This window comes from Pteropus medius, unplaced genomic scaffold, assembly GCF_902729225.1.
Source record: "Pteropus medius unplaced genomic scaffold, Ma_sr-lr_union100, whole genome shotgun sequence".
Classification (NCBI taxonomy): domain Eukaryota; kingdom Metazoa; phylum Chordata; class Mammalia; order Chiroptera; family Pteropodidae; genus Pteropus; species Pteropus medius.
The window spans coordinates 7,332,775-7,355,948 of record NW_024349225.1 but is presented as its reverse complement, the minus strand read 5'-3'; the positions used below and the strand labels follow the sequence as shown (position 1 = coordinate 7,355,948).

The 23,174-nt window shown below is 51.4% G+C and overlaps 2 protein-coding genes across 9 annotated transcripts in view; one reads left to right on the top strand and one right to left on the bottom strand.

Moving 5' to 3' along the window:
* Nucleotides 1–23,174, top strand: part of KIAA1614 (KIAA1614 ortholog) — a 42,418-nt gene that overhangs the window by 6,570 nt on the left and 12,674 nt on the right. For 6 of the 7 annotated variants that reach the window (XM_039881344.1, XM_039881339.1, XM_039881340.1 and 3 more), the window contains 5 exons: nt 509–693; nt 7,529–8,466; nt 9,174–9,237; nt 16,260–16,406; nt 21,492–23,056. In XM_039881344.1, coding sequence (XP_039737278.1) covers nt 545–693; nt 7,529–8,466; nt 9,174–9,237; nt 16,260–16,406; nt 21,492–23,056 — 2,863 coding nt within the window. In that variant the 5' untranslated portion in view covers nt 509–544. Of the gene's footprint in view, nt 1–508; nt 694–5,420; nt 5,856–7,528; nt 8,467–9,173; nt 9,238–16,259; nt 16,407–21,491; nt 23,057–23,174 lie in introns of those variants that run through there. The other variant, XM_039881345.1, reaches the window with a different exon arrangement.
* LOC120617602 (uncharacterized) lies at nt 3,853–5,662 on the bottom strand. 2 transcript variants are annotated; one of them, XM_039881348.1, is made up of 2 exons: nt 4,953–5,662; nt 3,853–4,032 (listed from the first exon to the last, which is right to left on the bottom strand). In XM_039881348.1, the coding sequence occupies exon 1, from the start codon at nt 5,628–5,630 to the stop codon at nt 4,968–4,970; it is 663 nt and encodes a 220-aa protein (XP_039737282.1). In that variant the 5' UTR covers nt 5,631–5,662; the 3' UTR covers nt 3,853–4,032; nt 4,953–4,967. The 2 variants fall into 2 exon arrangements, with proteins under 2 accessions (XP_039737282.1, XP_039737283.1); XM_039881349.1 differs by having other exon boundaries at nt 3,853–5,078; nt 5,177–5,662.

Below are 23,174 nucleotides of genomic sequence, written 5' to 3'. Positions count from 1 at the left end.
GCAGAACATTCTCGTTCAGTCCCTAATTTTGATAGGACCACCCTGGGGTTTTACCATTTTGTAATATGTTGGATTTGAGAGAGAGATTTTTATTGTGTTAAGGAAGCCTCTACTTTTAGGTACTTTGTTGAATTTTGTCAATTACCGTTTCACCTTCTATTGAAATAATTGTAATTTTTAATTAAACTATTAGTGTGGGGATTACTTTTTCATAGTCTCTCATATGTCTTAAGCAAATCATTAGGATAGTACCAAGCACTTTGTCTTTTCTCAAAATCAAAAGTGTCACAAACATGACTAGGTCTCAGTCATCCTCTAATATCTTTCTCCCTGAATCTGCTCTCATTGTGTAGGTAAGAAAATTGACTTGTCCAAGGTGATTATTGACAGGTTAAAGTCAGGTGTCCTCTCTTCATATTGATGACGGCTGCCCCCAGAGCAGGCATGGTGGAGTAGAAGGAAGAGTATTAAAATATCTTCCTAATCTTATTCATTTCCTTGTGATTAGGATTATGAACTGAAAAGCTGCAGTTTGCACTTGGACATGGGGACAGATGTGCAGCAGAGTCAGGGTGAGTGGGCATCACAGGCAGTGAAGTCTGGAGTCCATATCTCCAGGGAAGGTCCCTGCCCCATCCCAGTGGGCTCCCTGCCTGCCAGAGTGAGGGAGCGGTGCAGGCTGACACTGACCAGGTAAGAACTATACTTTTGTTCTCCTTGGGACTTAGTCAGTTCAGGCAGGTGTGGTGTAGGAGAGCACAGCATACATGTGTTCACATGTGTGTGTACAGGTGTTGGAGTATACAGAGAGACATAACAGGAAATAAAGTGGCTGCTCTCTGGAGGTGCCCAGATGTCCTGTTGCCCAGCTATATGTTTCTCTGGTGTCCTCTCCCAGCCTGTTTTGCATGCTTCTCTCTCATTATCTTCTCCTCTCCCCTTCCCCATCCATTTCTTCTTCTGATAGCTATTTTATCTCCAAATTTCCAGGCTCACTCAGAATTGAAGTATAAGGCCCACTTCACCATCGGTGATCAATGACCATTTTGGGAAGAGGGAAGAAGAGCGAGGGCAAGGAGTCTGGGGCATCAATTGAAACTGGAAGTCAGGGAGCTTGGGTGCTGGTCCTGGCCCTGCTGGTGTCTGACTTTCTCCCAGGCCCTGGGGCAGGGCTGGTCATATTGAGTGAATGAACCAAAGTTTTTAGAAATGACCTTGATCCTCTTAGCAAGTAGTAGTCCCTCTTCTCCTCTTAGGCATCTTTACCTGATAGGGATTTTTTTTTTAAAAACTTAACCATCTGGCATTTAATCAATACCTTTTACATGGCCGGCACATGTTAGGGGCCAGGAACAAAGATACAAATGACGAAGCGCTCTGTAAAGTTGCTTTACTTTACAGAGCGCTTTGTCATGTTGCGCTCAAGGGCTAGTCTGACCTGTCAACACATGTTGACAGCCCAGTGCAATAAGTGTCTGGCAGAAACAGGCCCAAGGTGCTCTAACTCAGGTCAGGAGGACTGGGGTGCATGTTGGAGAAGGCTTCCCTGAGGAGGCGACATTTGAGCTGAGTGTGGAAGGTCTCGTAAAAGACAACAAAATTGGTATGTGTGTGTGGAGTGAAGCAGGGTGTTTCAGGCTAAAGGGAAGCCTGGGCAAAGGCAAGGAGATATGAATCAGTGTGGCCAGTCGAGGGAACTAGAAGAAATTCAATATATGGCGAGCATATAGGATAGGTTTTTGGGGTGGTGAGAGCTGAGACAGGAGGGACCATGGGCCATGCAAAGGTGTATAAGTTTTCACCCCAGGACTTGTGCTTCTCAGAACTGACTGAGCCTCAAAATCACTAGGGAGGTTTATTAGAAAGCAGATTCCTGGGCCTTACTCCAACCTAAGGAATCAGAATCTCCACGGGTGAGACCTCAGAATCAACCTTTCATTGATGTCCCAGGAGAGTTGACACAGGCACAGGTCAGACTAGCCCGTGAGAAGTCGTGGGAGGGCTCTAATCAGGAGAGAGGCAGGTTGCATGGGAGGCAATCCTAATGCTCTCTGGAGCCTCTGCTGCAAAGAGACGATGAGGCCTGAGTGAAGGCCCCTGGAACAGAGACCAGCATCCCCACTGGGTGCTCCTCAGATGATGTGTCCCATGACCAAGATAGGAACAACTAGAAAATTCGACTTTACAGTTGGAGAAACTCCTTCAGGCAGTACAGTAGAAGGATGGCAGAGGTGTCCCTCCCACCCCATTCCCCATCCTCCCAACCTGGCTATAACATGTGACCTTGAAGGACTGTTTCTCACCTGTTCCTTCATCCTAAGTGAAATTTGATTTCCACATCCCACATGGCTCCTTATTCAAGCTGAGTGTGCAGAGCACATTGTGGGAAGGCGAGGAGGAGGAGCGAAGCTTATGTTTCTATCCAGGCTAAGTGAAAGGTGGCTTCTTGGGATGGTAGGTTTCCCTAGTCGTTCAGAGGGAAGAGGAAGGCTATGTGATTGCTCCTTACCATATATTTTTTGTGTGTTCCTCCTAGATTTCTCTCCAAAACGTGGTAATGAAATGAAAAAGTCTGATATGTAAGGACATAAGGTAGTTCCTCAGCCCAGAAACATTCCATGCTCGAGGGCTCAGGCCTGGTGTAGACAACCTTCTAGGGACTCCTCCTTCACAGGATAGAGGCCAGGTTCCGGATTCAGACCCTGTAGGCCCTCAACCAGGCCACAGCACCCTGCTCTGCAGCTGCAGCCCTCCCCTTGCCTTTCCCAATTTAACTTTTACACTTGGCAACACAGAAACCAGGCAGTTTCACACCTCATTGCCTGTGTTTATGCTAATCTTGCTGTCTGAAATGCCTTCTCCCACTCCTCCCCCTTTGTCTGGCTAATTCCTGCTCATTCTTCAAGATCTGCTCTCTGGGGTAATACCCCCTCTCACCTGACACACGCCTCAATCTAGCTGTTCCTGTGAGCTAACCACCACTACCACCACCCTATGCTACCCTCAGTGGAAACACTTACATAGAAAGTTTATGTGCCTGCCATTCCTCTGCCCTAACTTGACCAGAAATTCCTCAAGGACAGGCTCTGCAGTGTTACGTTTCTTCTCCTCAGTGCCTGGCACATAGTAGGAGCTCAAAAGATATTTGCTGAACCAAACAATCCAGATGAGCAAGAAGTGCCCTCAGACATGTGAATGTCATGGTAACTTAATAACATTATGAGAATTTGGTTATTTTAGGTCAGGTGGTATTTTAAAGCCTCTATGTAGATATGACACCTCATTCCCCTATATTAAATATAAAACAACAAATTTAATGAGTAAACTGAAGTTGACTATTTGCATCTCAAAAAGCTGGGGGGCAGGTTTCCTTTAAACATTAAACTTTTGCTGGAACTCTAAGAAACTTGCCTTACAGATCATTAACTTCTGGGGGAGGGGCGGGAGCAGGAGTCATGGAGAGATTACCTCTAAGAGTCTGAGTCCTGAAGATGCCTCTGAAAGGAGGAAGTAAGGCAGAAGATCTGGGAACCAGACAGGACCAGGTTCAGTTTCTGGCTCTACTAGCTCTGTGGTCCCAGTCAAGTCCCTTAATCTCTCTGTACCTTGATTTCCTTATCCCTAAAGTGAGAAGACACTATACCCACTTTGCCAAGTTCTTGTAAAAATCTAAAAGATCCTAGGTGGAATATACTTAGCTCTTAGGAGGTCCCTGATAATAGTAATAGTACTGTTGTTGTTAGGTTTGACATTGCACATGGAGGAGAGGACTGATTTTACCTTATGGCAGGAATAGAGAAGGCAGAAAGGAACCAGAAAGGAAGGGCCATACCATCATGGCTGGACTGCATATTTTGACTATCACAGCACTTAACAACGTTTTTTATTTTTTTTTAACTAAAGCTTTTCATGTTGAACATGCAGAATACTGGCAATACACATGCAGTACAGTTGATGTGAAAGTCTTGGACTCTAGAAGGCCTGTCACTTACTAGCTCTGTGACCTGGGGCAGATCACCACAGTTTCCTCATCTGTAGAAAAGAGACAATAAATAGTACTCATATCCTAAGGCTGCCATATGAGATAAGGAATGCAATGTGCATAGCATAGTGTGGGTATATAGTACATCCTCATAAATGGTGTGTTACTCTATTATGAAGTGATCAGTACTAATAAACAGTGGTAAGTGCCCTGTTGAAGAAATTACTTGCTCTGGCAATATGTGGGGTGGGGGGGCGCAGAGGGGGATTAACTGGAAGAACACTGGCCCTAGACTCTGGAAACCACTTGTCATGAAAGCTTTGGGACCTTGGACCTGTACTTAAACAGACAGTTGTCCCTAAATAATCTCTCAGTTTCCTACATTAGGCCAAGGCCAACCTACCACAGCTCCATAATAGCTGCTCGAAGGCCTGGGTGCTTTGGCCCTGCCCAGATGCCCACCTCCTGCGGGGGAACTCCTACTCACTCAGGAGGCTGGCCTCCTCTGGAAACATCTTTGGCCTCCACTCTGCACCTGCACTTCCCTCATTGTGTGGTCCTTACTGTTGCTGTGCTGTGATCTAGATGGGGACCATAGTACTGTGCAAGTGCAACTAGGAGAGCAGAGCTCGCTGGCTGCAGGAAAGATGAAGGAGCACTTTTCCTTTGTAGAGATTTTCAGAGTCTCCTGGGTCCTAACTCTTATTATTTCCCATCCTTTGTGGGAAAATAGGTTTGGAAATAGATGAGGCTCTGGCACCCCCCTCAGGGTGGAAAGAAAAAGAAAGCTCCACTGGTTTGGGCCACAGCTGCGGGGGAAGCCCTTTCCGGCTACTTCTTCCCAGGTCTGGAAAAAGCGACAAGGTATCTTCAGGAGTCCTCAGTACCGTGAGACCCGGTCCCTACCCCAGGCGGCTGGCAATGCAGGCACCAGGCTGTCCTCTTAACAGCACAGGATGAGGGAACCCACCTCCATCCACTCTGGCTACCTTCGCGTCTCTGGAAAACAAATCAATGACCTTGACCTTGGAGGAAGCGGCGCCCTAGACTGATGGGGACGTTCCCTCAGAGAGGGCGGACGGCTCCACTGGAAAAGCTGTGTAAACAAAGGGCATTCCTTAGCTTCCACCCGGATGGCGGAGCCTCCGCCCCGCAACCCCCCCTCGCTCCCCCAGGCCCCGGGTATAGAGTTACATGCTTTCCCGCGAAGCTCGGGAAGAAAGGGCTGTTTTCTTAGCTTTTGCTCTGGTTGAGCCACATCCCACATCTGCACTCCTCGCAGCCCCTTGCGTCCACTGCCCACTGCAAGGGGGTCAGTCCCGCTGAGTGCCCCGCATCTCAAAGCAGGGCCCGGGCATCGCTCCCGAACTCGGCCCGGGCCTCGCCTGTCCTCCCGCCCCTCTGACGTGTGTGAGGCGCTTGCTCCCTGGCCGCCGCCGCCAGAGAAGCAGCTCCCGGGGTTCGGGTGTCCGGCCGGCGGAGCGTACGGCGGCTGCAGCGGGTGCCGAGGGCCAGGGGGCCGGGCGGGGCAGGCCCCGCTGCTCCAGCTCCTTCCACTCCCCTCCTTTCTGCGCTCCGCTCCCGCTCTCCCAGTCGCGGCCCTGGAAGGCGCCAGACTTGGCCTCTTTCCCCTTAGTGGCACAGCCATCAACTTAGTAGCTGATGCCACTGCCTTCCCCGCCCGGCCCACTTCCTTTCGGGCTCAGAAGGAGGCCTCGGCCAGCCCCTGCCCAGGCCTGGGGCTGCCCACTGAGCTGAGAGCAGATCCCGGCCCCAGGGCCTGGGAAGGAGAGGGGGCTAGAGGAGGGCTCGCCTGTCCGGGGATGGAGGGGATGGAGGAGGTGGCAGCCAAACCTGCCGGCGGCGGCCCTCAGTGAGTACGGAAACCAGTGGCTGGTGGGATGGCGGGGGCCACAGAGTGGGAAGGGTCGGGGCGCGGGGGGAGAGCCGGGGGGAGGCCCGCCCTTCGTGTCCATCTCCGTTTCAGCCTTTCTGAGTTTGAGCAAATACAGCCCTTGGGCCATAGAATCAGGCGACCCCAAGCAGCACCATCTATCTCCCCAGACGTCTCGCCGTGCCCCAGTGGAAGGTTCCTCCCGAAGTTCCTCCCCATGGGTTAGAATACGATCCAGAATTGACTCATCAGAAAGGTCTTTTAATTTAACTGAAACCACTCCTACTGCATTCTAATCCCCTGCTCTCTGGATTAAACCTCAGAAGAGAGGAACGCTGTCACTGGGCTGCAGAGAGAAAGTTGGTACATTCTAGATTAAGTGATAGAGTTAAAGACCTCAGCCTCCTAAAGATAGCCCTTAAACTTCACTGGCTTCAAGCTGATGTGACATTTTGCACTCTGTGTGTGTTTTACTTTATGAAATATGTTACATTCCTGAAACATGTATAAGTTGAATTGTAATAAACAACTATAGAGGGACTTGCTATTTAAGAGACTTTTATGGAATCTTTAGTCAATATATGAAGTGAATAATTAATTCCTAATTTGTAATTTCTGTAAATAGGGATTTTTATATATGCAGTTTACTTCAAGTGGGACATACTTGATATGTGACATATTAAGTGTGATGTTGAGGGAGCATTTTCTCTGAGAGCAGGATAAATATTAAGATATTGTGGCCTATATGTGTGTACAGAACAGCTCAGTGAATAAAATCCCACGCTCACTTTCATTTGCTGTGAACACATTGGCAACAACCATGCCACCAAGGAGCTATGTCATTCTGGCAAGTCACTGAACCTCTCTAGACTCTCTAGACTGGATATTCTCATCTACAGAATAGGGAGAGTGGGGTTAAGTGATCACCAAGTGCTTGGGAAGAGCCCTGGTCTTGGAATATGAAGCTTTGAAATCCAAACTGGCCTCCCCTTAGCACCTTTGTGACAAAATCTCGCTCTACCTCAGCTTTTCTGTCTGTAACAAAGAGGATAATAATGGTATTCTGGCCGAATTGTGTGAGGAGCATTTGAAAGAGTGTTTGAAACACTTGCACGCCTGCCTGGCACAGAGCAGATGCTGGTAGGAGTTAGTGACTGATCATGGCCACCCTTTGAGCACAGCTCCATGCTGTGGTCCTGTGGTTTGGAGGATGGGAGTGAGGGGATGCACAGGGCACCATCCACCCAAGGGTCTTATCCTGAGATCCTGTATAATTTCATATCCTCCCTGAGACCACCTGTCAGGAAAGCGAGAGGCCACAGATTGGGAATTCTGACCTGGCTTTTCACTCTGATACACATTTGGTGTAGGATTAGTTATTGGACACTTGTGCCCCATCTGTAAAATGGGGATAGAAAACCTAGAACACTATTCAGACTTGGAAGACAAAATTCAATAATACCTTATTTGTATCATTCAATGATTTGTACTTTTCAAAGTGCTTTCATGTTATCTAGAGGGTATCCCCTGCTCTGTCTCCAAATTACTCTCATCTGGACAAGACTCATAGTGAAGGCACTTGGGGGACCCAGGAGGTTGTTGGAGCTAGCCAGGTCCTGGATCTAAGGAGCTCTGTCTGTTTTCTCTTCCAGAGGGCCCAAAATAGGGAGCAGAACAGCCAGCTCCATGGAGGTGACCTCAGCTATGGAGATATGTGACACTGAGCCACAGTCCAATAACGGACACTTCCTAAGACCCTGGCCCTACCCTCAGGAAGATAGAACACCCAGCCTGATTGCCCCCTACCCTCCAAGGGTATGGGAGATACAGCTCCAAGGCCCTTCTGTGCTGGAGTCCAAGGTCAGGGCCTTGAAGGAAAAGATGACAGCAGGCAAACAGGGGGTGAGCCCCTGCCTCACTGCCCATGAGCGGCCATCCCCCAAGAAACCCAAATGCCGACGAGTCAAGGCAGGTGGAGCGAGGACTCTCTCCGAGGGATCTCCTTTGCCAGATGCTGTGGAGGTCCTCCATGCTCAGAACCTGACCGATCAGCAGCTGGACAGCAGTGTCAATGAGGAGGAACCCTCCAGGAATGGGAGTACCAGATTCCCCAGGCCACCTGCCCTTGGGCTCGAGTGCTGGAATGGGAGCACTCCAGAAGCAGCATGGACACTGGCTGACTGGGAGCGGGGTCTGCTGCCAGGGCCTGGCTCTTTGCAAGAGAACTCCATCCATGAAGTCACTCCAGGCTGGCCTATGGGCCCCGGACCTGGTGACAAAATCACCCACTTGCTCAACCTGAGGAAAGGAAGGTCATACCCATTCGGGGATGGTCTAGTTACAGGGGGAGACCTGGACAGCTTGTCTCTGACCTCTGAGGAGGATTTTGTCCCCAGGCCAGCCCTGCTAGGGGGTCTCTGGAGAGCCGGAGACCTGGGGGATCTGGACACGGGGGGCAGCACCTTGCCTCTGTCTGACCGGGTGGAGAGGAACCGCCTTCTGCTTCAGGAGATGCTAACTGTTGGGGGGCAGGGTATCCCCAAGGTGGGAACCCCAGCCCAGACTCCATCCTGGGACAGAACTGTACCAGGTGAGGCTCACTCTTTAGGTCTGGGTGGCGGGGGCAGCAGGAGAGAGTCCAGGAGGAGGAAAAGGGGACAGAGGGACCAAGGAGGCAATGGGGCAAGGGAGGGAGGAAAGCACAGCTGTTTGTCACAAAATCATCAGGATGTCTTCTCATTCTTGGCTGTGACATAGATTCTTCACCACCTCACAGGTGTCCCCATCTGCTGAAGACCCCCATAACTTCCTATACCGATGAGGAGTGGGGGTGGAGGCTAACATTGCTTCTTCCCTGTGGCTTGTACCCTTTTCTAGAGTGGCTTTTTGCACCTTCCTCCAAGGACATGCCCTCACCCTCTGGTGGACCCCTCTCTGCAAAGTGGTCGAGCATCCTGTCAGGTGGGCTGAACTCAGGCGGTAGCACTACTGGGATGTGCAAGTGTTCAGGCCTGGACAGACACCTTCTTTCCCTTCTTTCTTCCCCATTCCAAAGCTTATTCCTCACCCATGCCTGAGAGGGCCCATATTGGCCCCGCAGCCCATGGCAAGGCCTACCAGCAGTCACTGTAAAAGGCTGTGCCTTCACCTCTCAGGCTGAGGCACAGGCAGGAGATGGAGATTTATCTTGGGGTTAAATGGCTTCCAGAGAAAACTTCTCCTGGACATTCATTAAGTGGCAACTGAGAGCCCAGTTTCTTGCTCTTCCCTGATCTCTGCTTCTGTTCTGGGTCCTAGAGCAACCAGCGGGGGATGCGGCCTGGGACTCGGGCATCTCCCTGCAGGACTCAGACCAGAACAGGTAAGACCTCAGAGTACACATTTTCTCCCCTTCCTCCTCGCCATCATTCTTCCATTTACCCAATATCAGGAGGGTAGGAGACTTCAAGAAAGCACAAGAGCAGGCTAACCCCAAATGGCAGACTAGTGTACAGTGGGCCACTTAAGGATCATCATCCCTGAGACCACCATCCCAGTCACCCACGTGCCCCAGGCTGGGGCCTGCCTGCAACTCGAGCAAACCACTGGGCACGAGTCACTGTGCAAAGAGCATCGCAAACAATCTGCTCTGCATTCTTGGGAGTCAGTTCCCCTGCGTGGCCTCTGTCTATCTTTAACATGGACCAAATATTATCTCTGTGGTTGACTTCACAGGACTGCATAAGGCTAAAACGAGATAATAGTTGTGAAATCCTTAGGGAAGGTGTATGTATACAAAACATTTACTGCACCAATTCCTTCCTAATCAAGGGTGTGTGTTAGGGTCATGTACAGGATCTCACCTCCTCCAACCCCATCGTGATATCTCACAGACTGTACTCTAGCCCCTCCAGTCTCTGGGAATGTAGGCACACCAGGATTATGGTGGGGTAGGATGGGAAGAATACATGGTGGGCCATCTGTGGGTCCAAGCTGCCTCTGCTGATGTCTGCTCAGAGGTTGGCATAGCCTAAGTCTATACCGAGCTCCTGGCACATAAAGCTACGAGAGGTCCCAGGGCTGAGAGCGGCCCCGTTTCCACAGTTGCGCAGTCATGGGGGTCTCATGGTCTCTGCTGAATGCAGAGGCTAGCATTGTTGCTTCTGCATTATCAGGCCACTTCCTGTATAAATTGCACTTAGTTTATCACAAAGCAAGAGCTGTCCAGATTCAGATGATTCAGCTATTGCTCGGCTACTGGCCTTTGAGGTAGCTTTGGCCAAGGGCCTGATGGAGAGGGGCTGATCTGGCTCCTTCATCCCTCGTTATTTATGATTTGGAATCATAGTTGTCTTTCTTCTGCCAAGGGTCTCTTCTTCCGCCTCCATGGTTAGCATTTGCAGCCTCTCCTTGCATCCCCACCCAGCCTTGCCACAGTGTGGAGAAGTGACTGCAGAAAGGACTGTGGTCCTCAGTCACATTCTTTCCCTCTCCCTGCCCACCTCCTTCCTAGGGGCCCCCTAAAGAAGGCAGGCTTGGGCAGAGGCACCTGACACCTTGTGTCCTGTGGAGATAGTGCCTTTTTTTCCTGCAGCACTTCTTCCCACGGCTGCTCCCACCCTTTCTTCCCTGGATGGGAGAGAGGCCTAGCTACGAGGTGATGCCACTGGGGCTTTTGTCCAGAGGTCACTATTGAAAGGAGGAGCCAAAGCTCGAGACTGACATGTTAAATAATAAGTAACAAAAGCACTCATTTTAAAGGTGGAGAACCTTGACCATGGGATAGGGAGGGACTTCCTCCAGTCCTGTGAGGTCATGGCATTTGTGTAGAATTTTCAGAATGGGTATTTCTGGCCTGTTGCTTAATCTGGCAAGGCTGTCGGCAGCATTTTAGGGTTTAGGTAGGGTACATGTGGGCATGGTAGGATGTGTAGGGTGTGCGTGTCTGTGTATTATATGCTGTGTGTATATATGGTGGATAGGTGAGTGTGAGAGTGTGTGTGTAGAGTCAGAGCAAAGGAGAGAGGTGGTGCCTCAGTGAACTTTAGGATTCTGCCCCACATATATCCTCTGATTCATTTAGAAGTTCTTTCAGAGTGCTCCATTGACCTCTACTGGCGATTAAAGTCAGGCCCCTGCTGAGCAGACACCCAGGCGGAAGGGCCAGAGAATGAATCTAGTTCAAGGATGAGGGAAAGGTCAGCCATGTCTCCAGGTCCCCTCAGACAGGGAAGCTCATTTGGCTCTATTCCTGAGTCTCCTGGGAAGATGTTAAAGTGGTCCCTGAGACACAGCAGGGCTCCATCTCTCCCTTCAGAGGGATGGATTTATTGATGCCACTTCTGTATGGCTGAACTTCCCAAGGGACCTTTGAAATATGCACATTTCTCTCAGCTCTGTACCTGAGGAGTGCCAGCCACATGGGACCAGAAGGGCTTAGGACCCATGCATCATGATGGCCATCCCGCAGTGGACCCAATATCAGTCAGGACATGCTCTGACAGTGAGCCCCTCAGATCTTCTCAGGGTTGAAGGCATAAAAGGTCCTGCTTCACACTCTTAGCATCAGTACAACTAAATAACCATTTTGACGTTAACCCAACATGTATCTAATTATGTCCACAATTGTTAACTGCTCTGCATGGTGATAAAACAAGAAGCTCATGATGATGATTGCACAGCTCAAGACAGTCACTGTCTGATTGGATTGGGGTGAGAGTGGGGGGCTGGCCCAGCTCATTTGAAGGGCAGTCACAGGGAGAGTCCACCACGGAGGTGAGATCCTCAAGATGCCAAGGGAATACCAGAAATGCCCCAGGACCCTAGATGCTAAGGGCCAGATGCAGAGGAGACCCCCCTCCCCTAACCCCAAGGTTGTCCCCTCTACTGAGGAGCAAGAGAAGGCTCAGTTCCAGGGAGCCAGAAGTTTCGGTGGCTATTCCTTCCTTCTAAACCATGCCAGCCCTGCCTCTGTCCAGCCGTCGTTATGTGTCAGGCACATACACCCCACACACAAATATCTCATTATGGTCTCAATCTTTATGCATAAAGAGGCTCAAGAAAGTAACCTACCCATGACCAGTCATCTGTGAAGAGTTAGGCTGAAATCCAGGAGGAGGAAACCCTTCCCTCTGGCCTCTAGAGCTAGACAGGCCATGGCCCCCTCATCTGGGGTGTCTTGGACACCTGCCCCCATGCACCAAGGCTAGACAGTATTGCCAAGAGGGGCAGCCCAGTAGGTAATTTGTTAGCCGCCTTAAAGAAGGCAAGGACAGAGCCACTCTCTCCAAGTAAGAAGCTGACATCTTATGGAAGCTCTACATGCCTCCACCACGATTCTTTTAAAGGTATCAAATGAGGTGTATCCTACAACAGCCGTTCTTAAGGATGCCCACTCCCCTGTTGAGAGAAGCTCCCATTTATTGTCTGGACAGCTGCTTCCCTCTGCTACCAAACAGCCCCCTCCAGCTTCCCATTCTATAGAAATTGCCTTTGCTGTGGAGCCCTTTCAAAGGTTTTTGGAAGTCTAGAGCAAAACCAACAAGCCCTCTCTAGCTTTAAGATGGTTTGCTACCTTCAAACATGACTTCCCTTGTAGACAGTGACAGAACAGTCTCTTTAGCAGGGATTCCATCCTTTGCTCAGTGTGGGGTGATAGCAACTTAACAAAATAGTGGTGCTAATAATAACAGCCTTAATAATAATAAATGCTAACACTGGAGTCTTACCAAGTACCTAGCTCTGTGCTAACCTCTTTTAAGGGAATCAATCTCACTTAATAACTGAGTCCCTAAGGACTCAGGAAACGGAGGCTTAACCCCTAAGTTACCTGTCAGGGCGACACAGCTGAGAAGTTGCAGTCCAGAATTAGAACTGGGCACGCTGCCCCAGAACCACTGCTCTCGGCTCTGTCCCATCAGCGTCCTGCAGCCCTGGGAAGAAGACGCCCAAGACAAGGTCCCTGCTGTCGTGGAGCACATGGTCCAGAATAAAAAGTTCTGGGCCTTCCTTTCCTCTTCTTCTCACTCTACACAGTGGTCATCAGAAGGCTTGATAGCATACAAAACTGGAACGAATGCTAGGCAAAAGGTCTCCGTATGTTCTGTACAGTATATATTTTTCCTATACCTGCTGCATCCTGGAATCTGGGAAATGTCGGAATGCTTTACATTTCACGTTATTCCCTAATTCATGTTCCTGGCATGAAAGCCTTAAGCCCAGACTTGCTGGAGCTTATTGTTTTAATCCAGGATTATGATGGCTGCAGAAAGAGGCCACTCTGTCCCATTGACCTCGCTGGCTAGGAGAGAAGAGGTGGTTGCCCTGACTCGAGATTTCGAGCTGCCTGGCTGTGAGGAGCTGAGCTCAGAGCTAAGCCGGTCTCTCACCCAGGAAACTGTTTACATGGCGAAATCAGAGGGCTACATGCTGCCCTTGGTCCTTGGAAGCAGCTTCATTCTCTGGTGGTTGGAGGGGCCGAAGGAGGGGCCAGAATACTTGGGCGGAATTCCAGTTGTCCCTGACAGTTAGGTCTTTGTAGGGTTTGCTGCTCCTTGAGGGCCAAATATCTGTGGTGCAAACCCCCCAGGGAGAAGACTTCAAAGTTCTCACCCCTCTTTGGGGTACAACAGACTACCAGGCCAAAGACCCAAACTCACAGGGTAGCGAGTTCACTCTCCATCTAATTACTACTGTTTACAGATGGAGAAACTGAGGAAAAGCCCTCAGCCACTCCATCCCTGTGCCCTGCTCGCTGAGCAAATGAGCCCAATGTGTAAGTTTTCAAGAGAGTGACAAAAATAGTCTTTTCTTAGGTGGAATTGCCTTTGCCTAATCATGCACTGACTGTCCCAACCCTTCTGGGAAATTTCTAGAGGAATGGTGAGATCTGGGATTGTGGGTTATCGTTCATGATGGGAAGGTGTTGGGTCTGCCACCGTGTGTCCTTGGCAGAGGTCAGGGTCAGATTAGACTGGAAAGGCTCCCTCAGATGAGAGTCTAAACTTATCTGCCTGGTAGGGTTGGCACCCCTGGGGTGGGCCAGGATGATGTGGTGATGGGAGGTGGGCAGTTAGAGTAGGACAGGCTCACCATCCCACAGCACCGCACCTGCTTGCCCCCTACCTCTTAGGAGGAACACCGCCTTCCCTTCACAGGGCTGCGCAAGGCCTGCCCTTTCCAAAGTACACCATGACTAGCAGTTGCCTGCCCTGCTGACCTTGGCTGCCATCTGTGAAGGTGACTGCCACTCTTCCCCTTGCTCAGTTTGTTGCTGCATGGATGCCTCCGGGTGCCTAAAAAGCCCTGCTTTTCTAATCAGTGGAGAAACCAGCTTTGTCTGCCAGGAACCAAAGCAGGGCAGCTGATGGGAAAAAAAAGATTAACAACTCTAAGCTGAGAGAGAGAAAGGAAACAGCAAAGCTGGAATAAGGCTTAGAAACCTGGGGCAAGGCTGATCCTGGCAGCATCTGGCCAGCTGCCTAGGGCCCTCCTGCCTGTCGGCCAGGTCTTGTGACAAATGCCCTCCGACAGCCGGGGAGCCACAGCTGTCACCGGAAGGCTCCGAGTGTGCGGGCTGGCAGCCAGAGGCCCGCGGCTGCAGGGGCGGCTCTTCGGGCTGGTAACCTCATTATCTCTGCTGTCAGAGCAGGAGCCCCAGGGAGCACAGCTGCTCTCAGCAGCGTGTTGGAGGAGCTGCCTGCTCACGGAGCTGTGCAAAAGGAGGCCCCTCCTGCCAAAGGAGGCTTCACGGGGCAGCAGGCCTGGAGACTCACTTTCACATCACTCCAGTCAACCCTCCTGGTTCCAAAACTGTGCCTGGGCCCTGCCAGGGTTCACAGATGGTGCCTTTATTCTCGCAGTTCTTTTTTTATTCCTTGGGCCCCAAAGCAGTGTTATGTACAAATAATGAGAAAAAGAGAGAAAGAGAAAGAGAGGGAGGGAAAGAGGGAGGGAAAGAGGGAGGGAAGGGTGGGAGGGAAGAGGTAGGCAGAGAGAAGGAAAATCCTAGACTGACCAGAGCGTGTCCAATGACGTCCCAAGGAGGCTTCAGAGTCGTTCCAATCACATCTGTGTTGTCTGTCATCCAGAAAGCTAATTGGTACATTCCCTTTGTCAGGATGAGGCCCCTTTCTCCAGGTGACATATGGAGGAGGTAAAACAAGGGATTGGGTGGGCTATAGGCTGAGATCTAGGCCTTTGCCTGGGCTCTTTTCCTTTGGATCGTCTGTGGTTAGGACAGCCTAGTGTATATGACAGTGAGGACAGGGGCAGCCACAGAGGATGCTGAAATCACATCAAAGAGGGTGTCTGACTTTGGCCACAAACATCTTCAGCTTGCCTTAGGACCCAGGAAGTGGAAGGAACAGAGGAGGTAGGAAGGATGCTGGAGGCGATGGGGCTGGCTATTGTCTGCTCTGCTCTCAGTTGATGTTCGACCTTGAGCAATGTGCCAAGCGTGCCTCTCTGCTCTCAAACACTCTCATCTGTCAAGTGAAGAGAACACCTGCCCTCCGCCAGCCTGGCTGGGAGTGTGAACTCCGTGGAGAGAAATGTCTTGTCAGTGGGAGGCTGTGGGGCTGCTGTTACTGCTATAACCCAGTGCTGGCTATATATCACTGTCTGGGAGACAGCTTTGAAAAAGGGCTGCTGTCATTTTCTGCAGCTCTGGACTGACCAGGAAGGCAGCACATATGTAGGTAGTGAGGGCTGGTAGAGGATCCTTATTATTATGAAAATTGAGCCATTTGCTGACTTGGTGTGGGTTCAGTTTAATTTCTTTCAGCCCTCAATGGACGCCCGATGGGTTTAGATTGGGAGTGGAGCAGGAAAACACCAGGACTTATAAAAACGTCATTCCCTAAGGAGCAGAGCTGCGATGGGTGGAGCCCTGAGTCCTTGTGTCTGTGGGGGGAGCTCAGGGTGGTGGTGGGTGAGCTTGAGTGGGAATGTGTGGGTGCAAAGAGACAGAAGGAGAGAGGGAGGTGATGCATGTAAAGACCATCTGGCTGGGCACAGGCCCAGCCCAACAACTCAGCCCCGTTTTTCTCCCTCCCCCCAGATAACTCCTGCTGTCTGCCCAAGGAAGGAATAATAGAATAATCTGGAGACTCCCCTACCCTTTTCTAGATCCTCCTGGGGTCTCTGCCTCTGGTCCCTTAGCAGATTTCCAAGATGAGCCAGCTCTGCAGCCCTGTCCAGAGCCACTTAGGGCCATGCCCCAGGCCCCAGGCACCAGGCCCCGGCCCCGTGCCGGTGCCCTCTGTGTGGGAGCTGAACCAGGGAGGCTGCACATGCAGGGCTGCTTCTGGCACGGCCAAGCTCGACACTGTTAAAGCCCTCCTAATCCATGTTATTTTCTTCTAATCTCTCCCCCACCCTCTCTGGCCTGTGTGCTACCCTCAGGACCTTTGGACTCAAGCCGGAGTCTGTGCTGAGGAGCCCCAGGCATGAGGAAGCCAAGCACCTGCTGCAGCGTGCCCGCATGAAGGCCCGGACCCGGCCTCTTCGTGCCAGCCATGATATCGTGCCCACCATTGCCCAGGGCAGCCGGTGAGTGGAGCCCAGGCCAGGCTGATGGGACCTAACCCAAGTGCCTCTGTTCACACCTCCCTTCTGTCTTGTGCACGTGTGTTTCCCACACCAGGCGCTTGCTTTAATTCATTTAGCTGGTCAGCACACCTTTATTGAGGGTCAACTGAATGTCAAGCATTGAGGATTTGAAGGTGAATTAAACACCTCTAGAGGGACTGACGTCACCATCTCCAGGAAGAAAGACAAGTAAACGATCAATAGAGTTCTGTGGACTGTGGTGTAGGAGAGGAAAGACGTGTGCAGGGCAGGAAACCTGAAGCTGTATCTAGAAAGGATGGGAGAGGCTCTAGAGCAGCGGTCCCCAACCTTTTTGACACCAGGGACCAATGATCCTGTGAGAATCTAATGCTTGATGCTCTGAGGTGGAGCTGAGGCTGTGATGCTAGCGATGGGGAGCGGCTGCAAATATAGATGAAGCTTTGCTCACTCCCCCGCCACTCACCTCCTGATATGCAGCCCGGTTCCTAACAGGCCACTGACCGGGTACAGGTCCATGGCCCGGGGTTTGGAGACCCCTGCACTGGAGGAGGTGGCTTCTGAGTTGGGGCTTGAAGAAGGTGTAGCTATTTACTGGGTAGATGAGGGAGGCAGGGGTAAGCATCCCAGGGCAGAAACCATGAGCAGAAGCACCATGCTCAGGAGTTCGGCCAGGCTAGAGCCTGAAGACATACTGTGTGCATGGTATGGAGATCAGAGAGCTCTGTGGAGAGTCATAAAGGCCTGCAGCCCTGCTGAACAATTTGCATGTCTCCTGTAGTAGCTAGACACCACTCTAGGGTTTAACTAGGTGGGTAGCATGATCACATTTGTGTTCTGGTGAAGCTGTTCTGGCCGCCAGGATGTGTTGTATCCATGGTTCTGGTGAGATGTGATAGGGAGGAGGGTTTGTTGACAAGAGATTACCAAGAGCCAGACACAAGCAGTTTAAATGAGGCAGCAGAGAAGTGATTAAGAGACTCTGGAACCAGAACTGGGTTTGAATTCTGGCTCTGTGTGTCTTTGGGGAAGTCTCAGTGCCTCAGTTTCCTCATCTGCAAAATAGGAATTATGATTGTGTCTGACTTACAGTGTTGTGAGGGTTATATGAGTTAATGCATGTAAAACGTTTAGAGCAGCACCTGGCACGTAGTGAATATTCCATGAGTGTTACTTCTTAATATTAATTGTTCACAGTAGCACAGAAGATATTTCCCAAGACCTCCAGTGGATGCCTGAAACTGTGGATAGTACCAAACCCTACATATAATATGTTTTTTCCTATATGTACATAACATAGCATTTCACTTAAGGAAGCACTTGATGGCTTCTCTTTGGCATATCCAAATTGTTGACATCACTACTCTTGCACTTTGGGACCATGATTAAGTAAAATAAGGGTGACTTAAACACAAGCACTGTGATACTGTGACAGTTGATCTGATAACTGAGACAACTACTAAGTGATTGATGGGCAGGTTGTATATGTAGCATGGAGATGCTGGACAAAGGGATGGTTCACATCCCCAGCTGGATGGAGTGGGAAAGTGTGAGATTTCGTCACACTACTCAGAAAAGTGCGCAATTTAAAACTTGTGAATTGTTTATTTACGGGCTTTGCCATTTAATATTTTCCAGCAGTGGTTGACAGCTGGTAACTGAAACCACAAAAAGCGAATCCATAGGTAAGGCAGGACTCCTGTAATTAACTGGATATGGGAAGTATGAGAGGGGAGACATCCAAGATGTAGCCGAAGGCTCTGACTTGGTGTCTGAAGGTGTGGTGGAGCCTCAGCCAAGGGGAGAAGCCTAGGTACAGAAGCAGGCTTCAGAAGGGTTGCCCACAGAACATCCACTGGAGATGTTTGTCAGGCAGTTGGATATGGGATCTGTAGAGGGGGAGAGAGGTCAGAACTGCAGATTTGGGCATTACCCTGATTTCATGATGCTGGAGCCATGGGTGAGGGTGCATCAAGGATGAAGAAGCAGGAAAAGAACAAGTTCAAAGACATTCAGACCAGTACTTCACATGTCTGGTTGTTCCCTGAGTGACATCCCAACCCCATCATTGTGCCTGCTCTTGTACGGTGCACCGCAAGGAACCACTTACACGTAGAGTTCACCACACTACAGCTGGCACACCTGGGCCTGAGGTGAGACTGCCAGCCCACACAGAGTTATGCCAGGCTTGAGCAGCACCATCTGTGAGGCTGGCAAGTCCCGTGGCTTCCTTGGAATGATGGGTGTGCTGGGCCTGCCGGTTTCCATTTCCATGTGGTGCTAGAGGGAACGAGGATTCTCAGTGGAACTGGACCACATGTTCTTTGACGGGAAATGCCGAGCCCACTCATGAAAGGCTGAGGACCTTCAAAGCACCACTGAAATGACTCCAGCATGAGCAGAGGGCTGCAGCCTGCCTCCATGTTCAGTGTCAGTATGACCCCTAGGAGAAGGGCTCAGATGACCCTGTACTCTGGCAAGAGGTGCCAAACAGGCTGCCCTTTAATTTCTACATTTTGTGCCTTGTCTCCCTCCGTCTGGAGGGTACTAGTAAGGAATGACATGGCTTCTCTGAAGCATCCTAACTATTCTTCTCTGAGTGTATAGGGGGCCCAGAACCTTAGACTTTCATGGAACCTGCCTGGTCCACTGTCTATAGTACATGGGTTGGGTTGGGTAGCCTCGAAATCAGCAAGTGGACCTGCAAAACAGACTTGATTGTGTAAATGTACTACTCTTGGATGCTTCCTTTTCCCCATACCACGTCAGCAGCTCACAACAACCCTAGTCATTAACCTTAAAGTGAGTTCCCCTTTGCCAGGCTGTCCCCTGGCCATAGAAATGCTATAGAAATGCAAGGTGACCCACTTTAGCAGCTGCTGTGTCCAGAAAAGAATTGCTTTGACTTGGCAGTGCTGGTGAATCCTCAGAGGGTATAGCTGAAAATCAACGCCAGATGGCTTGCTGCAGATGCTTCTAAAGGTTACGCTTGTCAAATCACCCTGGAGAGCCACGCTGAGTTAACATGGAGATGCCACACAGGCCCTGGGCCTCAGATAGATGCAGGAGCACCCCCATCCTCCCCAGCCCAGAGGCGTCACTGCTTCCAAAGGACAGTTTGGTAAAAGACAATAGAAGAGTGGGGGCAGGCAGAGCTGTCCCCAGAAGGCCTTCTTAATCCTAGGTCTGGCGGAGGCACCTGGGACAAGCTGAACAGACAGACAGGCTTTTCCAGGAGGCGAAGAGGTAGCAGTAGCTGCGTTTTCTGGAAATAAAGCATTGTAGATATTGAGCAGCTCCTGGAAGCACATGCTCTTGCCATTTTGGGGACAGGCACACCTAGGTTGTTGTTCCTAATCCAGGGAAGCAGGAACACATCAGCAAGATGCAGGGCCTGGGAGGTGACACTGTGAGTGCTATTGTCCTATGTCAGAGAGTGGCTGTGTTGAGACTATACAGCATGTGTGGGTCACATTGATGTGTGGTTAGGATAACACTGTTGTAGGAAGTGGGCCTTCCCATCCTTCCCATGGGGCCATTCGACTCCAGGTTCTGTGCCAGACAGGCCCTCTCTGGGAGGGATGAACACGGAGGCATCTGCCGTGCCTCATCTTGAGAAGCTCGGTGGGACGGCATCTGCTCGCTGCCGAAGTGCCTCATGGCTCTGCTCTTGTTCTCTGAATCCCTACCACACCTGTATGCACTGTCCCCAGCACTGCTGGCGGAGGCCTCTGGGTTTTAATACTTGAGTGAAGGTACTTTATATGATTAAGCAATTCTTCATTTCTTCTTTTCGAACAAAAATGTTATTTCTCCCTTTGGCATGAATTTCGGGATGGCTCAATTCACCATCTTGTATGTAAAAAAATTAAGGTCACTGATGTGGCTGATGGGACCTGGACTCCCTTCTTAGATTAAGAATGTACTGCCTTTAAATCTGGGCTTATTCTTTCCTTCCCAGAAAGTACACCCCACATCCTGTCAGCAGAGCAGGGCATTGCCCTCGGGGGCCTGCATACGTGTTGCTGTGTCTGAGCCGGTGTGCCAAGTGTCCTGCACTGGGTAGGCCTGGCAGCAACGGCGTCCTACCTGTGCAGTGAGGGACAGAGCTGCTGCTTGGTAGGGCCCTTCTTGTTTTTTGGAGTGAGGTGATGCTATTTCTCTGTTTAAAGCCTTCCTTTCCTGGGAACCTCACAGGAACCTCATATTGGACAGTGACCCCACCAGAATAATTGTTTCACAGTCCCTTTCTCAGATCCTGTCAGGCTAAAGTGATCCAGGTATGGGTGGAGTCCTCAGGGAGGAAAAAGCATGGTTCTTACTTAGGTTGCCTATGACAGAAAATGGTCTATGGGCCTGGGTCCATTTGCATAGCTGCCTAAAACTGAAATAACCTGGCTTCAGGGGGCCCTGGCGCGAAGATTTGTGAGCTGAGCGGAACTTGACCATCAGTGTCTCCCAGAGCAAAGGATGGTGACAGAGTGTGGAGACTTCCTAACACAGTCATTCTCCTCACAGCTTTCCAGGAGGAGAGTGTGTGCAAGGGGCCGGGGAGGGGCAGGTGCAAGGAAGGGGTTTGGGAGCAGACAAGACCGAGCGTCCAGACCATTGGTGTCACTCTGTCTAAATTTTGTCTAAGCGAAATGATAGCAACCCTGAGTGAGAGCAAGAAACCCCGACTTCAGGTCCCACACAGTCTCTGTACAGACTTAAAACACACTCTTCATCATTCCCAGATGCCATGATGGCCGGTTCACTTCCTCTCCTACACACACCCCTCACACAAGGACTTGGCTATCATCCCTCTGTACAATCCTGAGTTTAATAATGTTTCATCTTAACTCAGGCTGAGCCAGCAACAAAGGGAAAGATACAGTAAAGAAGGTCTGTTGATTTTGTTTAGCCCTGTGTCTCAGGACAGGATGAGCTCGTAAGCTACTCTGGTTTGCTGCTTGACTCCCCAGGAATCTGATCTGGGGTAACTTCGGGGTTGTAGTTTCCACAGAGTACCCCAGGGTTCTCTCCTCCCCACTTCCTGCCTGTGACCTCTCTCCTGTCTCCCATCAGAGATGGCAGGAGAAGCCCAGCCCAAGACCGGAGGATGCCCATGGCCTACAGAGACAACCTCCGGAACGGGAGCACGAGTGACTCCTCCAGTGGGGAGTCCAGCAGTGGCCAGTGGCCAAAGCGGGGCCCCGCCCCGTCTCACGTCCGCTTTGAGGATGAGTCTGCCCGAGAGGTTGAGACCCGCTACCTGCAGCGGCTGCAGCAGCGCCAGCGCCAGGTGCTGAGCTCTGCATTGCAGACGGCGGACCAAGGCGCCCTGCGCTCCAAGCCTGAGATTGCTGACTACATCGCCGGGGCTCTCCGGCCCAAGGATGGCGATGAAGGTGCTCTGCACAGGCTGGGGGGCCACCTGGACCAGTGGACCCTCCTGGCACTGCCGCCCACAGTAGGCGGCGAGAGGACGTGCAGAGCCTGTGGCAGCCGCATTGAGGACCAACACCTTGTCCAGGGGACAGCAACCCCTGACCCCAGAGTCCTCCAGGAGCACAAGTCTGCCTCTGGGCTGGAGGGGGTATTGGGTGAGCCCTTTGGCTCTCGGGCCCTGAGTGCCCCCCTCAGGCTCTTCCCCGCTGAACAGGGGCTCCACTCCGAATGGATCCGGGAGACACACATTGGAGACTCTGTGCACCCAGAGGAGGTGGACTCCGCCCTGGACAGCACAGACACCTCGGACAGCTGCAGGACTGACAGCGAGGAGGCTGGGACCTCTCAGCACAACAAGGCCCGCAGCCTGGCCCGAGGCAGCAGCCCCCGTCTGCGAGGCTGCAGGCCTCGAGGAGGCCACAGATGGTTCCGGAAGGCTGACATGGAGCTGCCCAGGAGCCCTCAGGCCCTGCACTACCTGCCTGGAGATGATCTTGCAGAAGTTTCAGATGAGGCAAAAAGAGGCAGAGGATGCTTGCCTGAGGGGACTCCGTTCTCCACAGATGCTTTCTCTAAGCCTCCTGTGCAAGACTCTAAGAGGGTCTCCCTGGGGACCCAGGGGCAGCCAAGATCAGGACTGGGAAATCACTGGTCTCACCCAGCGGATTCCTGGGCTATGTGCAGGACAGCCTGTGCCACGGCTTCATTCATGAAGCTGGCGTCCTCTGGGCCAAGCAGACGAGCCCAGGTTAGAGAGAGCCATGAGCCTCTGGAAACTGTCTCTCTGCATCACAGCCAAGCTGAGCCCTCTGCCCCCCACCAGGCCCAGCAGCCAACCACTTCCCTCTCCCCCGAAGGCTGGGTGCCAGCTCCTCCCTCTTCCAGGAAAACTACCTCACCTGGGTCTCACAGGAAGGCAGTCCTGGCTGGGCCGCACAGGCTGGGTGACCAGGGTGAGCCTGGAGACGCCCCCCTGCCTCATTCAAGAAGTGCAGATCCCAGGACCTGTGAGCTCACCCCATTACAAAACCAGCCCTGCAGCCCTCAAGCCAGGGACCCACTGCTGGCCCCGCCCACCAACAACTACAACAGCAGACCTGGGGGGCTGCAGGAGCCCTGGGGAGATGCCATCCACGAGGGCAGGGTGGAGAAAAGCACCCGCTGCCAGGAACCCACAGTGCCCCCGGAGAACTGCAGAGATGGTAAGGGATTGTAGGGCAGTCCTAGAGCTGAGACCCCAGCCCAGGTCTGTGGCTTCACACACCTTTCTCTTACCTTTCATCTTCATGGGTGACATAGCCACTTACCACTCCTAGCCGT

Coding starts and splice junctions, on each gene's coding strand:
- LOC120617602 (XM_039881348.1), bottom strand. CDS start 5,630: ATGGCTGTGCCACTAAGGGGAAAGAGGCCAAGTCTGGCGCCTTCCAGG.